The 16,560-nt window shown below is 45.8% G+C and overlaps 2 protein-coding genes across 2 annotated transcripts in view; one reads left to right on the forward strand and one right to left on the reverse strand.

Moving 5' to 3' along the window:
* The window catches only part of golga7bb (golgin A7 family, member Bb), a 172,580-nt gene that overhangs the window by 43,079 nt on the left and 112,941 nt on the right, over window positions 1-16,560 (forward strand). The gene's annotated exons all lie outside the window — the stretch shown is intronic.
* The window catches only part of zgc:171482 (zinc finger protein), a 52,143-nt gene that overhangs the window by 12,505 nt on the left and 23,078 nt on the right, over window positions 1-16,560 (reverse strand). The window contains exons 4-6 of the mRNA XM_034608360.1: window positions 11,396-11,573; window positions 8,151-8,408; window positions 37-133 (exon numbers count right to left, since the gene is read on the reverse strand). Of these exons, the coding sequence (XP_034464251.1) occupies window positions 37-133; window positions 8,151-8,408; window positions 11,396-11,573 (533 nt within the window). The remainder of the gene's footprint in view (window positions 1-36; window positions 134-8,150; window positions 8,409-11,395; window positions 11,574-16,560) is intronic.

Genomic DNA, 16,560 nt, shown 5'->3' on the forward strand with positions numbered 1-16,560 from the left:
ATTGATCATCCGTTCATCCATCATTGTCCTACTCACTTGTTCTGGTGCTTGGAGCCCTGGAGGTGTGCGTGGTACTGTTCGATGGAGTTGAGGACGACACTGCAGACGCTGCAGGAGTAACTACTGCGCAGCCCTGGAGAGAGACAGACACACAGGTACAGTAGAGACCGTGAGGGCACTCTCATAATAGCATGGTTCATAAAAAAACTCTTAAAAGCTGTCATCATCATCATCTGGATCATCAGCAGCAGCAGCTGTAGCAGCAGCAGCTGTAGCACTGAGGCCAATGTGAGGAACAATAAGAAACTGAACTGACACTAAATAACAGTCTTATTTTTACACGGCACAGTGCAGAGTAATTTTCCTAATTAGAGTGCATTTGATTAGACGAATCATTAGCAGAAAGCCAGTTACATTTTTAGATCCTTAGATCACTGCCTGTGTGTGTGTGTGTGTGTGTGTGTGTGTGTGTGTGTGTGTGTGTGTGTGTGTGTGTGTGTAGGTGCCTTGGTGCCTTATTGAAAAGCTAGATTTCAAGAGGGCGAGAAGAATTAGGACGCGGGGGGGGGGGGGTAAGAAAAGAACACTGCAGCACTGTATAGGGCTGTGCATGCACGCACATTCGTATTGTATTGGTGAATGTGCGCTGCTTGAAATTGTGCAGCTCAGACACAGATGTGAACTAATTGGAGGGTTTGCAGGTGGTCGAGATGAACACCCAAAAATAGATGGATGAGGACGGAGATACTGAGGGGTGAAGTGCGACCGAGGGGCGGGGTGGGGGATGGGGTGGGGGTCGATAGACGGAATGAGTGAAAGGAAATTTCTGGAGAAAAGTAAGACGTGAATAAAAAAAGATGGAGAGGAGACAGATGTATGTTGGGGATAATGAGTTGTCACTCTGTAGGAGTGATCCAAATGCATCCCGGGGTTTAATGACCATAGAAAACATGAAGTGTGTCCACCCCCTAGAAAAACACCCGCTTTCACTTGTGACGACTACAGCCCTGAATTTAAAATAGTCTTTCTCTTCCAAGGGCAGAGGAAATGCTCTGTGTCAATGAGGGTAAGGCAGGCGGCAACAAGACACGTTGGCTCTGGATTCTGTCACAAATTAAATAAAGTGCTATTTTTGTCACATTTTGCTCCGTGTTGAAGTGTCACTGCAGAGTTTTACTCAGATCAGTGACGAACAAACTTGACTGTTAAGGGTTATTCCACCTGCAGGGACCACACCCCAACAATATGGGGTTTAAAGGTTTAAAGGGAACCTGATATAGTGAATGGAAAATGCTGGTCTGGGAGGGCACACTGGGGACAGTACCTATAACAAAACATGCAAGGGGTATCCGCCAAACTGAATATGAAGGGATGCAGGAAGAAGGGGTGTGGGTAGGTTTGAGGGAAGTCAGATAAATGGATGCTGTTGAGGGAAGGAGGATGGAGAGATAAGGGTAGTGATGAGGGAAGGAGGATGGAGAGATAAGGGTAGTGATGAGGGAAGGAGAATAAAGGAATGAGGGTAGGTATGAGGCAAAGAGGATGAAGGGATGTGGTTGGGGAAGGAAGATGAATGGATGGGGGAAGGAGGATGAAGGGATGAGGGTAGGAGGATGAATGAATAAAGGTAGGAATAGGGGAGTAGAATGAAGGGTTGAGTGAAGGAGGATGGAGGTAGGGGGAAGGAGGATGAATGGAGGAGGGTTGAGATGAGGAAAGGAGGATGAAGGTAGGAATAGGGAAGGGAAATAGAGGGTTGATCGAAGGAGGATGAATGGAGGGGGGAAGGGATGACGGAAGGAGGATGAATGGAGGAGGGGTATGGATGAGGGAAGGATAAGGGTAGGGATAAGGGCAGGAAGATGAACAGATGTGTGTAGGTCCTTTTGTTTCCTTATTTTCTTCTTCTCTTCTTCTTTTTCTTGTCATCTTTTCTCTTTCTCAAGGGAAGGGAAAGGGTGGCTCACCGGAGCGTGATTGGTCGACCGGGTACATGTCGGTTTAACAGGCGATTAGAGGTGTGGTGCTGGCGGTGCCCTTTCCCCGCACCTAAGTTAACTAGTTAACAGCTCGTCGGATTTCCTCCTCTTTTATTAGAAAGTTGTGAACGTGTAATTGTCGGCGTGCGCTGCGTCTGAAATCAGGTGTGCTCTCTTGTGTGCGGGTGCCCTTTCCTCTGCAGCCATTACCGTCTTTGAGATCTATGAGTCGTCTGCGTGTTCCATCACCTTTTGACCTTCCGCGGCAGTAATTGGTGAAGTATGTTGGGAGATGAAGTTGTAATATTGTTAGGAGTGGTGGGAGGTCATTTACACTGGGGCCGGAGCTGCATAATGTGGCTTATCTACTCCCTGTTGTCAGACAGAGCTGCTCTGTCTGTTTCAGGGGTGATTAAGGACAAGTAGTCATTTACAAGAAAGCCATGACGGAACCGGTCGCCTGCAGTAAGCACCGCTTTCACTTAAATGTTGGTATTTTGCATCTATTATGAGATAGAGAGGAAGCGAGTCTGTGTGTGTGAAAGGGAGAGAAAAGTATGTCCTCTCGAACCAAAATGTCATTACATCTGTTCTCTCATAATGAAAAGGCTATTAATTGAAGAAGAGGTGATTCGGAAAAGAAAGGAGCGATAAGTCTCTTTCTCATTTTCTTTCCTTTTCTCTCTTCCGGTAATTCTATACTGCCGCGAGGATTAAACAAAGAAGTCTATTCTTGTGTATGCGATTGTGTTTTATGTGCCATGTGCGTATGTGTGCGCACACAAAGGCAGCTTCCCTGCTTTTAGCCTGATTGATGTCACCTCCCCGCTGCCTGGCCGAGTAACGCTGATGTACAATATGCTGCAGCTTGTGTCCGTGCCAGATTGTGGGAGTGTGTGCCAACCCTTTGAACACACAATACACAAACACGGCCACATGCACATACACTTGTGTTTTGTTAATAAAACAGCTCTGGCATCAGACCACTCGGTGCCCTGTATGGGCTCAGCGCAGAAACTGTGTGGGCACTTTTCCTGCATGTGTTAATTGCATGCGGGAAAAGTGTGTGTGCAAGGCGAGCGACAGCACGCAGGGCACAGTTGTGATTGTGGGTTTTTATTTGGTGAGCACGAGCAGTATTTGTGAGGGAGTTCTAAGCCTTGTTAATTACACAAATAGATGCCAGCGAGACACAAACGATGGGGTGAGAAAAGAAGGGATGAGCTAAGGTAGTGGGTGTGGAGCTGGTCGTGGCTGTTATATAGTGACTCCTGGCAATTGGTAGCACCCCTGGTATGAAGACGCCTCACTTGTCCAAATAAAGTAATGGGCTACAAAATTATAGTCTATTACAAAAAATACATTTTTAGATCTTCCTGTGGTTTCAGAGTCTTGTATATTTCAAACAACATTAATGATCCATTTATATTGTGACGTTCACGGCTCCTTCCGTTCTCTCCTCTGCCGAGCTCTAACTGCCCTGTCTTTTATCGGGGTTTGTCAGGTAGAGGTCAGCCCTCACGGTTGTGAAATGTAGCATTGCGGTAACATTGTTGTTTAAATACTGGGGATGCGTCATGATCGCCGAGGGAGGAAATGAGGCTTAAGCACATTGTTAGAACCGCAGATGAACATCAACTTACAAATGGGTAATTTCAAGGTTGTTTCCTCTTTATTTTCCGCCTCCTTCCTATGGGGCTGGCTGTAACCGAGAACGTCAGTGTAAGGTTTTCATTTGTAATTTTATTCACACTTCCCACAGAGTCCTTGTGCCGCGGTGCACCATTATTTTATTCTGCGCCTTGCAAGATTCAAAAGGAACGGGATCCAAACAGAAGCCCATCGAGATGCAATCAAAACCAACAGTCTGCAGCACAAGCTCGACTCTACGTCTCGCAGGAATATATCACAAATAGCATTGAAGAGAGGGGCTGAGCGTCGGGTGAGAGTCAGTCCAGGTGGAGTTTTACCAACCAACAAACTTAGAGGGACTAATTAGTTTTGTAACGAATCTGACAGTAATTGGAAAGACCATCTGTTTTAGGCAAAAAAAAAATCGTCCACAGGAAACAAAATATCTCTGAGCTACTTCAAATTACCATATTTTCAGGGCAACAGTTTCTTCTATGCTGTTTATCCTCAAATAATGAATAATTCTTGACGGTAGTTGAACATGCTCAATACCAGCAGTGCCAATATGAGTTCTGGGACTAATAATATACCTTAGTTTGAGAAATATGAACATGCTTTAACCATTTTTATTGAACTAAATATGGTATAATTCTTATTCCATCAACATTGAAACAATAAAACCTTTTTTACAGCTTAACTTTATTAAGTGGATTTGGGGAACACAATGCTATTTATGTTATGTTTCTCGTAAATTTGATGAATGCAAGTTTAACAGTCACTGTATTTCAGCTCTGTGTTTGGTCTCCACCAACTCTCCAGGGAGGATATTGGTCAGTCGTGAAACAAACCAAAAGATACTAAAATGCTCCATGAGAGGAACTGACTTAAATCAAAGAATGTCTAATTAAAAATAACTGTTAATACTGATGTTATAGACACATTTCAGTTGGCAGTCAAAACGTGTTGAGTCTCAAAACCAGACCTAGTTCATATGTGGCTACTACGTTCATGGATCTGCACTGCCTACATTATGTCTGTGTGTGTGGGGGCTTGCGTGTGCAACTGTGCCACAGTGGTTGCTGTCTCATGGGAGAGGAGGTCAGCTCTGTCTCCCAACTCAGGCACCGCAATCAATTACACACAATTTTCTCTGCTTTGGTACTTCACCCTCTCTTGGGTCCTCTCACACACACACACACACACACACACACACACACACACACACACACACACACACACACACACACACACACACATCCACACATCCACACATACAACCCCACACACACACTACGATCCTAGACACTTATCTCACTGCCTCTGAGTCTCTGCTGAGTCTCCAGAGAGAAGAGACAATGCACCGGCTCTGTCTTGAGGGGTTTCTACCCCTGTAGTGATTTATGTAAAGACACAGCCGAGTCAGCTGGGCTCCATCCCGCGTCAGTAGCTACCCCCCACTCCAACTACCTCGCCCTTGTCTGTAATCCATCTCCAAGGGTTTCGTCTGGCTCCTAGCCACGGAAAAATAACGACATTCTCCCCTGTGCCCTGTCTGCGTAATTACACCAGAACAATCCAAGAGTAAGAAACGTTGACAATAAAATTGTCAGGGGGAATTCGTGATACATTTTGGTGAGAGTGTTAAAGGGAGGGGCAGAGGATAGAAAGACAAAGACAAATAAAGCACAGGTAAAGGTCAGCGTCATCAATAGAACCAGACACAACCGGACAACACAGCGAAGCAGACTGTGTAGCCCTGGTTTGGAGAGAGGGGGAATATTGGTGTGTAAATAATTCACCTGTGTCTCATGGGGAGCTAATGAGGATGACAGATGAGACATGACGAGAGATCGGAGCCCCTTATGGTGCGCGGCGCACACACACACACACACACACACACACTCACACACACACACACACACACACACACACACACACACACACACACACAGACTCACAGAAGACAGAGTAGCAGGGAGAAAGGTGTGGTGGAAATTGGAAACTGAATGCTGAGAGAAAACCCAATAAGAAAAAGGTGGACAAAAGGACGGAGATGAATCTGCACATGACTGAGGCTGAATTCCTCATCTCTCCTCCTTCCCTCTCTCTTTTCTCAGCTGCCACCTCGCCTTCGACCCCCCCCCCCCCCCCCCGTACACCTAAATCACCTGTGACTTCACACCTGAGGGGGCGATAAAAGCCAATCAGATGCGTGAATCTTGCACCTATGGAACCGTCTCTAGCCGTACAACAAACGAGTACAGACAATGGAGCTGTACTGGGATGAACAAAGTGTTTCCAACCGAAGGCGCTGGAACGAACACTTGATTGATGGCACATATGATGGAGCGTGTCAGCAGCGAGCTCACTTAGGAATCGTAGACCAGTTGGTCGCCCTCGAAAGAAGACGGGAGAGAGTTTTTGCTGTAGAGCATCATCACTCCTCGCTGAGTACAAAGATCCTGTATTAAACCACAAGAACAATCCAAATTCTAAATATACTGTATATTACTACCATACAGTCACAATTCTCAGTGCGTTCTGAAGAGCTGCTGAGATTTGGAGTCAAATTCGGAGGTTGTGGGATCTGGGTCACAGTGTTTGGATGGAGGACGATATTCAACATGACACCACTTTAAGCCTCTGAGCCAGTGGAGGCGGCAACGTGACTCATGCTTTTAATATGATTGGCTTCTTGAGATAATGGTTTGTGTCATGGCACCTTGAGCACACAGAGAACGGCACGGCTTCGGCTCACCGAGGTTTTGCATGTGTGTGCTGCGCCGTGGAAGTATGTCAAAAACGTGCGCATGTGTGCAGTCGAGGTGCTGTGTGGCACTTGTGCACATGTCGGGCTGAGTGTGGCAGCACTATTGGATGATATTGGACGGAATTTCTTGTAGGAACAGGAAGGGGAAACAGACTTTCTGTACCAAATACTATTAATAGTTTCATTAGAATATCCTACTGCCAGAAATTAACTCGTTAACAGTGTCTTCTTATTCTTAGTTAATTCACTGTATTCATTTAGATTTTTTTTCCAGTCTGATCGTCTGCTTTACAATAGAAGTTGCATTCACCGATTCGTTTCATCAGGGGAAATTTGGGGGTTCAGTGTCTTATCTTGAGAGTTTGGAATGCATCTGGAGGCGCCAGGGATCAAACTACCGACCTGGTTAGTGGGTAACCCACTCTACCTCCTGAGCCACAACAGCTGGGTGTAGAAGTTCAGTCATTTCAGTTCCTGATCATTCTGTGTGGGACTCGTCTTTCATCCCTCACCAGAATTATCAGTGTGCAATGTGATGCCAATTAGGGGTGTACTTGCTCTTAATTATGGTTGCATGCCAGGAGAGGTCGTGTAACTTTGACACTTTTACACATAGTAATGTTCTCACTGACAAGTGTGAGCCCTATACTGTAATATGAGGAGACTGCTGAGATCTTAGATGTCTGTGGGGGTCACAGTCCACAGCGTGACCCCAAATGACTCACAAGGAAAGGTTGGACTGTGGCAAATTTCCCAAATTTAACTTGGACTGAGACACACCTTTTTAATTAGGGAGAGACGGAAGGTGGAACAATATACCAACGCCAACAGAGTAACATGAGCAATTGTCCCCCCCAATGTCTGAAGATGTCTCCCACAGCATCCCAATATATCTCCTTCACCCTGCGTCACCCATTCCAACAGCACATCCTCGAAAGGCTAGAATTGCTGTCACTGTCTATGTTACATGTAGGTGTTCGCATCCTATTGGATAGTTAAGTCTAAATATGCAATCTGAATTAAGTATGAAAGTTCACGAGTGTAGACGCTACAATGTACTGCTAGTTGGCCCTTTACCTATAGCCTGACCTTGGGTTTTGCTTGGAGAGAAGTGAGTATGTGTGGAATGAGACAGACTCTAGTCTCCTAATGGTGTTCAGGTGTAATGTGTGAGGATGGTAAAAAATGTCTTCACAGTGGATTCAGCAGAGAGCCTGACTTAGTCTCTGCTGTCTCAAGTGTGGGTCAAGCTCCAAAGGCCCTAGCTCCTCCAATTACAAAAAACGCAACTTGATAGTCTTTATTTTGGCCCCACATTAGCTGGAGCGTTGCCCTCGTCTTTCAAGCTACACATCAAGTTTCTAATGTAGGCTTTCTAATAATGGCTTCCAAGCCCAACACAAGATATCTGGGTGATGACACTTGAGTAGTTTTCTCCAACATGGCAGAGCTACTTCAGAGCCACAACTGATATTATACAGTTTAACTCAAAGGCTTATTTCACCGACAGATGTAGGACACTACTTACACTAGATATTCAAGGCTAATCTGATGGTTCTAATTGTATCTGTAAATAAGTGTGGTGGCTTACCTCAGTATAAACCTGTGAAAAGTACACCACATTGAAAGGCATATGAACACTTCAGTCCACCCTCAGTGCCTCAGATCTTGTGTGATCCCCCCTTATCGTCTTTCCTCGTATAAAGTCGTAACACCCCTGCTGCCCTTCACTTGGCACTTGTGTCGGGCTCGGGGGCCAAGAGGCTGACCTGTGCTCTCCGTGGCATCCAGGCTGCCCGCTAGCTGCTCCAGGAGACGTGCCCTGGCTGCGTTCCTGCGGTGCTTCTTGCCCTCGTAGTGCTGCTGGGCCATCAGCGGGTTGTTGAACCAGGCTCCGCACAGGCAGCAGTACTTCCCGGCCTCTCTCCCGCCGTTTCCGCCGACCACCGCCGCGGGCCAGGGCAGGGCTGGGGAAGGAGGCGGACACGCGGCGGGGTCTGGGGGCAGCGGTGTGGAAGGGGAGGAATCTGGAGGGAAGTAAGAAGAGAAGGGGTGAGGCATTGTGGAAGGAGAAAGAGAGGATACAAGAGATAGAGGCAGTGTATTAACAATGTAAATCAGGTTTAATGACATAAAATGCTTTTTAAAAAAAAACAAAGTTACATTAACAATTTCCAATACGTGATTTCACACATTTGACAGCTTTAGGTTTTAGATCGTACTAATCTAGACTAAGAACAAAGAACAACTGATTTTTGCAGGTCACATCTGTGGAACATAGATCCTCTCCTTTCCTCCTATTTTTGCCCCTCATTCCCATCTCTCCTCGTTCTATTCCACCGCCGACTTTCTGCTCCACCTCTCATCTCCTTCCCTATTTTGTTGTTCCTCCTCTCCTCTCCAGGTGACCTGCTACTTGTGACATGACGCCGGTTACCATGGTGATTGCCCATTAATAGCCAAGAGCCACTGACATGTCCACAGGACACGGTTTGTGGCTCATGCCGGCACGATGGCGTGCGTGTGGTACGTCTGTTTGTGTATGCGTGTGGGTGTTTGGGTGGCAGATTGAATGTATAATCCACCCCAGAGAAATGTGTGAAGGCTTGCGTGCTGATGAATGAAGCTCCAGAATAGGCTGCTTGCGTGTGTGTGTGTGTGTTTAAGGTACAGTACGCGTACCGAAGAAATCATCTCAGCTCAAACTGTTTGTTTGAACACGGGGGGGGGGGGTTTGGTCCACAGCCAGACTGTGTGCGAAACCTTCTAATGCCAGATGGCAAGCCCAAATGCCGATTTTCATCTACAACGTGTGAATGACTTTAGAGTTATACCGACTATACACAGTCACAATATCCCACCTTTAGTTATTTCATACCACGAACAAAAGCCCACTCACACAAGCTTTTAAGTTGAAATGAGTCATATCTGTTCTTTCACAACAAACATCAGCTCTCTGGTTACAACTGACGAGCCTGCATGTGGATTGTTGACCAGTGACCCGGAGTGCGAGGTGTGTTTTTTTTTGAGTGTGTGTATGTGTGTTGAATTGACCTAAGCCCTGTGAGCTGATTGGTTGCTCATACCTTGACGGCTCGGTTCACATAGTTACTGTATCTATGGCTGTGTCTGGGCTCATCTCACCAACCACACCCACTCACTTTCCCCGCTGCTTGTGTTTGCCTCTCCATCATCTCACTTACAAAACTCCAACACCCGTGACTCTTTCGCTGTCATTTCATTTTGCCGCTGTTAATTTGAAAGACGACGCCGTCCTAAAATCTCTGGTGTGTGTGTGTGTGTGTGTGTGTGTGTGTGTGTGTGTGTGTGTGTGTGTGTGTGTGTGTGTGTGTGTGTGTGTGTGTGTGTGTGTGTGTGTGTGTGTGTGTGTGTGTGTGTGTAAGTGTGTGTGTGTGTGTGTGTGTAAGTGTGTAAGTTCCTGAGCTCTGACAGCTCTGTGGGACAACACGTGCAGTGACTGATACTCTGATGTATTTTCTCCTCTCCCACCCTTTTTTTCCCTCATGACTGTGATCTCTGCACATTGGAGCAGAAGTAAGTGTTTTTCACGGAGTGGGGCACAGGCAGTGTGTGTGAGCCGTACAAGGAGGTGGTGTTGTGCGTCTGTGTGTGATGTGCGAAAGGGGAGGGAACAAAGGTAGAGTCTCAGCTCTCCACCTCTGGAGGGCTTCTCCACCACACATGGCCCTTGCTTTCTGCTTCCTCACAGTGTGGTGTGCAAATGTGTTTCTCCAGTGTCCATGTGAATATGCGTGCATCAGTCATCCTGCTTATGTATATTCCCGATGATTGTGTGTGCATGTTTCTGTGCCTGTGCGCGAGCAGGCCTGTCAGCTCGACTGTGCATCTTCTGCGGTGCGCTCATCTCGGAGTGATCATGAAGGCTACTTTTGACTTTAATCGCTCCTGAAATCTCCTTCTCTTCTCTCCCAGGTCACTCTTTTCTCTCTCCTTGTTCTCGCTCTCTTGTTTCTTTTCCTCCAGGTCCCACTGTCACAAAACCGCATAAACTCCACGGCAACGGCTGCGCAGAAGTGACACTTTTTCCAAAGTAGGCCAAAGTTTAGGAAAAGTCACTCAGGGGCTCGTTTATAACACTCCATTTTGGAGCGATTGTGCGTTTGTAGCTCTGTGAATTTTCACTTTGAATCCAATTTGAATCACATTATGTAAAGCTCCCCTGGAGACGACTCACCAGCAGACACTTAAGAAACGCTAAACTTAAACAATCATGAGCATGGACAAAATTCAGTCTGGGGTTGTCTTGATTTGTTCAGGATATTTCTTTTTTTAATCACTAGACCTTTGTAAATGAAAGGCTGTCTGTGCGCTTCACCTTCAAAGTTACTTCTTGCGCCTCGGGCATGTTAGCATTTCCACACACACTATTCCTCTGACACCCAGGCTAGACATTTTGACTGAAGCATGACTAAAGCTTTCCAAATCCACTTCAGATAAAAAAATATATGCTTTGAACTAAGAATAGTTCCCAGTGCAGAGATACTTGTCGTTAAAAATGAATGCATGGATTACACCGGCGTGTGCAGGCAAAGGTGGGTGTTGATCACCCTGGTCTTTAGTGAGAACAAGCTCTGTGAGCAACATCAAGATTGGAATCCCATAGACGTATGGATTATCAATAGGGCTGATTGTAGGATAGTCAATGTTAAGCTTGTCAAGTCTGATTTATAGCTCTTCTCTTTGGTTCCCAAAACTCAACAGGCACCAACTCACACCCTTGACTTCTGTAGCTGCTGTGAGAGGAATTCATTACAGACATAAACTTTGGAAAATGTTAACAAAATTGTGTTTGGACATTTTTCGAAGTTTGCCTTTCATATATCGAGAACGCAACAACAACAGGAAAATGTCCGGAACATTCAGGCGAGAGAGCTGGAGCCTGGGCACAGCAAAAATGCTTGTTTAATTGTGAATTTAACCTTGTTGCTAAAACCAAACCCAGAAAGCAAGAGGGGCAGAATGTGGGAGATACCTGTGTTTGTAGGGCTGGTCATCCCTGTGGGTAGGGTGGGCGGCTCCCCCAGCACCAGGCGCACTCTCTTGGCGTGGGTTTTACCCTGGTAGTGTGACTGGGCCACGATGGCGGAGGTGAAGAACATGTTACACAAGGTACAGCACTTGTTCCTGTCCACCTCTGTTTCCGCACAGTCCTAGAAGCAGGGAAGAGGGGAGACATGGTAAAACAGAGCAGCGGAGGGGGGAGAGGTGTCATGAGAGAAAAATAGACCACGGGGGAGGAGAGGGTAAGGGAGGTGAAAAGGAAAGAGAGTTGTGGCGAAGGAAGGGGAATGATGTGAAAAGAGACGCGTGGCGAGGCGAAGGTGAGAAGAGGAAAGTGCGGAGACAAGAAATGGAAAGATGTCCTCTTTGCGCTGACCCTGCTGGGCTTTGTGTCTTTCTAATGCACACGAACACACAAAAGCAAAGAGAGGGCAGATCAAATATTCATCTTCCCTCTCTGGGCTCAGACCTGGCCTTTGCCCTTTCTCTGCTGCTGGTTCATTACTAATGAGGAGGAGTCGCTCCCCACAGAAGAGGGGAACGCAAACAATAAGAACAACTGCCGGATTGACACAAATGCACAAACACACACGCTCGCACAGCAAATAGACAAGAGGACACACTCAACAATATTCCTCTATCTCTCTAGCTGCTTCTGTTTGGTTCTACCCATCAATATATTGAAATACACTTGCTGTGTGTCAGGAAAATTACTCTGATCCAGTCATTTTTAGAAAATTAAAATACCAGTAATGATTGATGGAACTGTGGCACATCCCTGTAAAGCTTGGCACAAAAAGCTGGAGTAACGTGCACACATGCAGACAAATGACAGTTTTTGGTCTGTAATATCAAAGAAGAGAGATCTGCATAAAGCTACAGGGACACCAGTGTTTTCCCATAAACACAGCACAGAAGATGAAAGACAGGTTGACCACTTAATATGAGCTTTCCAACAAGTCTTATAAATCCCTCTTAAACTAAAGACCAATAGACGTTCACCTAAACGTCTGGAATTCAGGCCAAACTATCAGCTTTGTGTTTATGCCTCTGCTGCCTGGTTCCACATTTTTGTGGGCAGCCTTGTTAAAGAAGTGGAGGTTGTTGCGGGCAGCTGTGGCTCAGGAGACCTTTTAACCCCGAAGAGCGGTGGTTCGATCCCTGGCTCCTCCAGTCTGCATTCCGAAGTGTCAATGTGAAGATACTGAAGCCCAAACAGCCCCTGGCAGCTGTGCCGAGTGTGTGTGTGAATGGGTGAATGTGACTTGTGCTGCAAGTGAATCAAGTGGTCGATAAGACTGGAAAAGCTATATATGAATAAAGTCCATTTACCATATTTATTTCTATGGCTTTGAAATGAAATATTATACATATATAAGGCCGGTCTTATACTTTAATATATAGAAATAAGGACAACAGAAAAAAACAAAAGAATGGATCAGATATATAACTGCGTCTTATTTGTTTTTGTCTGTGAAACCTTAAATTCTTTCACAGCTTCTTTCTTTTCTTCTTCTCGCTGCTCACACCGAGCCTCCACCTTTTCACTGTCTGCTCACCCAGCCTTTAATTCTCTCTTTCCACCTCCGTTATCTCTCGCTGTTTTTCTTTTTTATATCTATTCACACCAGCGCTCTCCCTAGTCCAGGTGTCAAATCGAGTTGGAGAGCAACCCCAGTGTTCGGTAGAGAGAGAGAGAGGACAATAATAGAAAAGTGTCTGCGACACCATATCTGAGTGGGTGTGTGCTGTGTGTATCTATAAGTGTGTGTGTGTGTGTGTGTGTGTGTGTGTGTGTGTGTGTGTGTGTGTGTGTGTGTGTGTGTGTGTGTGTGTGTGTGTGTGTGTGTGTGTGTGTGTGTGTGTGTGTGTGTGTGTGTGTGTGTGTGTGTGTTATGTCAGCCCTGGTTAGCATCATGGACAGTGGATGTGAGAGTTAAGGACACCTTTACCTTCCAGGCTTAGCTTTGTCTCTCAGCTGTCCCCTCTCTCTCTCTCTCTCTCTCTCTCTCTTATCTCTCTTTTTCTCACTCACTCCTTCTCTTCGCTTTTTTTCGCCCTCCCCTCTCTCTCAGCCTTTTTTCCTCTCTCTGCCCCCCCTCCTGCGTCCTCCCTCACCCTCTGGGCACCAGTCTCAGTGACTCTGTGTGTTGTGGGATGAAATATTTATCTGTATTGGCAGGCCCTCGCCACCCCCTGTCCTCCTCCCCCCTCTCCCGCCTCGCCTCCTCTCCTCCCCCGTGTCTGTCCCTGCTGTCATGGTTAAGGTTCGCTCTGAACTCTCCCAGACTCCCTCACTCCCAAATCCAGTTTTCATTGTGCTCTATTAGCGCATTAAGAATGAAGCCAAAGAAAGATGAGAAAGAAAGTGTGTGGATATATTTGTTTTAATATGTAAGTGTGTTTGAATGTAAAGCCAAAAAACGAATTATCTCTATTCAGTCTTTATTCATCAATAGGGTTGGTTAAGGAAATCCTTCTTGGCCGGCAACGTTTTAGTATTATATTTTTGTAGTCATATAATATTGTGGTTTATTTGTTGTGTGATTTTGTTGTGTCAATAACAAAATCCCTTGCCCTTATTTATATTTGTATATTTGAATAACCTTTTCGTTTGAAGTTTCATTTCCAATTTGTAATCTAAAAAACTTTTGTCGACCATCGCTTCACCTTTTGCTTTTTGTGAGAAAAATGTAACAGTTCTGACACCGTTAAGGCACCGGAACTGTTTATAAGTATTAATTTACCACTGGTATTGGAAAAACACCAAACGATACCCAACCCTATTCATGATCAAAATACAAAATGCCTCCTCTCCTCTCCTCAGATAAAAAGCTTTATACACTCCTTCACTCCATCCCTCTCTCGCCCATGTTTGCCCCTCATTTCCATCTCTCCTCATTCTGTTCCACCTCCTCTCTAAAGTGAACTTCCTGCTCCTCCTCTTTTCTCCTTCACTACTCATCCCATATTGTTCTTTCCCTCCACTTTGCCCTTCGCCTCCTTTTTTCTGCTTCTCCTCTTCCCTCTGCAACGCTCTTGAGATCTCGTCCTACCCAAAATCTTGTTGTACAAGGATGTGGAAAATCAAGAACAGGGAAATATTGTCCCACGACTCCACTGTTGTTTTATTTTAATGAGGACAAAGAGGCTGAGATGATGCTCTGTGGCAGCCCGCAGTGATCTCACCTGTCAGAACCCGCTGAGCAGTATACGAGGCGGAGTCTGAAACACAGAGACGTACTTGAAGGGGGACGACAACGCAGATCCTTCCGCTCGGTGACAGATGTTACACGAGGGATTTCAGTGACTGTGCATGGAAAGTTTTTAAACAGTCTTGTGCGTGACTGACGTGTGAATAATTGTCAGCTCATTACAGATGCCACTCCACTGAACCACTTTTAACAACGAAGGGCGTCTCTGACTCACTGTTCTTCCTCCATATCCTGACGCCGCTGATTCCTACCTCGGTCTTCCTCACCGCCACCTCTACCTGTCGCACCTCACACATCTGTTGAGACTTGATTTGCATGTGACCTAATTGTTGTGTGTTTCCGTTTGCGCGCGCACATGCTGCACGTATACCTGTTTATCCGCCACCTGACAGTGATGTCTGTATCGCAGGATATTTTTTTTGTTTGGGTGGCTTCATCACGCTCATGCGCCTAACAATAGCCTCCTAATTAGCTGTTTATCTGCCTCTCCTTCTGTTTCGCTTTCTCTCCGCTCCTCCTCACTTCTCCCTCCGCTCGGTGTCGAGACGCTGTGGGAAACATTGCTAAATATACACACGGAGCAGCACAGGGGGAAACAGACACTCTCATTTTTTTTTAGTTTGAAGGAGCGCTCAAAGTAAATTGTAAATTGAAAGGAGCGACAGTGCAAATAATGCTTTAGAGGTCTTGGAAAAATTGCATCTTGTTATCTCTTGCCCTTTTCGAGAAGATAGAAAAATGCAGACATTGAGAGATGGAGAGAGAGAGAGAGAGAGCAGGGCGGAGAATAGCGGAAGAAAAATGGATCAGGCCCCCTCCCCTTTCATCTGGGAGCACCTTTATGACCTACTTTCACACACAAACACACAAACCTCAAGGCATGGCATTTTACTCTGCGTAGACGCTGGCATTTCATTCACTGGGCAAAAAAAAACAACCTCTCTCTGCTGTTCCCACTGGACGGCACCATGTCAATCACTATGAGAACCTAAGGGCAAAACGTTGAGATGTAGTTCAGGGACAAGATGTACAAAACTTCCCCTGGGTGAAAAAAATAAAGTAGAAGAGTTTACCGCAAATTGAACGGTGAAATTGTTGTCTCTTAAGAACTGTGGCTTCTTATATTGGTTTTCCAGCACTGTCAGATAATCAATGTCACATCTCGGTGTGAAAGGTTATGAGCAAAGTGCTAGCTGTGGCGCTCACGGTGCGTCACAGTGTGGCAGATGAGGTGTGTGTGTGTGTGTGTGTGTGTGTGTGTGTGTGTGTGTGTGTGTGTGTGTGTGTGTGTGTGTGTGTGTGTGTGTGTGTGTGTGTGTGTGTGTGTGTGTGTGTGTGTGTGTGTGTGTGTGTGTGTGTGTGTGTGTGTGTGTGTGTGTGTGTTCAGTGTCCCATATGAGGTGAAAGCCAGGAGGGCTGAGTCATGTCTTATTCACTTAGGGAGACAGATGGAGACGCAGGTGTGTGTATTTCTACAGCATGCGAGTGTGTTGGTAAACCCACGTGCCTTTGACATGCCTGTTTCACAAGTGTGTGCACGCTTTACCTTTTTTCCATTTATTTTTTGTACAACTTGAATCAAGGTTCAACAGTCAGCATGCGCTAATTTCAAGAGTCTGACGGTAAGAAATTATTCAGTTATGTATTAGATTTCCGGTTGGTCCAGTTTTCATGTGGCAGCTGCAGTTTCTGTGGCTCAGTGTGATGATTTACAAATGTTTATTGCTTAATTTTTAATATTCATTTAAAATTAGCTCAAGCTGCTTCATCACAACTGTTAATTGGGTGATCGAGCAGCTTGGGAAACCCACACAACTAAAACCAGTATTGCTGCAGCTCTCTGAAACCAACAGTCTGACATCCCCACCCACCTCCAGCAGCCAGCGTCTGCGTCTGCAGAGGTGAGGCCGCTCGTAGAATT

The sequence above is a fragment of the Hippoglossus hippoglossus genome, chromosome 15 (assembly GCF_009819705.1).
Source record: "Hippoglossus hippoglossus isolate fHipHip1 chromosome 15, fHipHip1.pri, whole genome shotgun sequence".
NCBI lineage: Eukaryota > Metazoa > Chordata > Actinopteri > Pleuronectiformes > Pleuronectidae > Hippoglossus > Hippoglossus hippoglossus.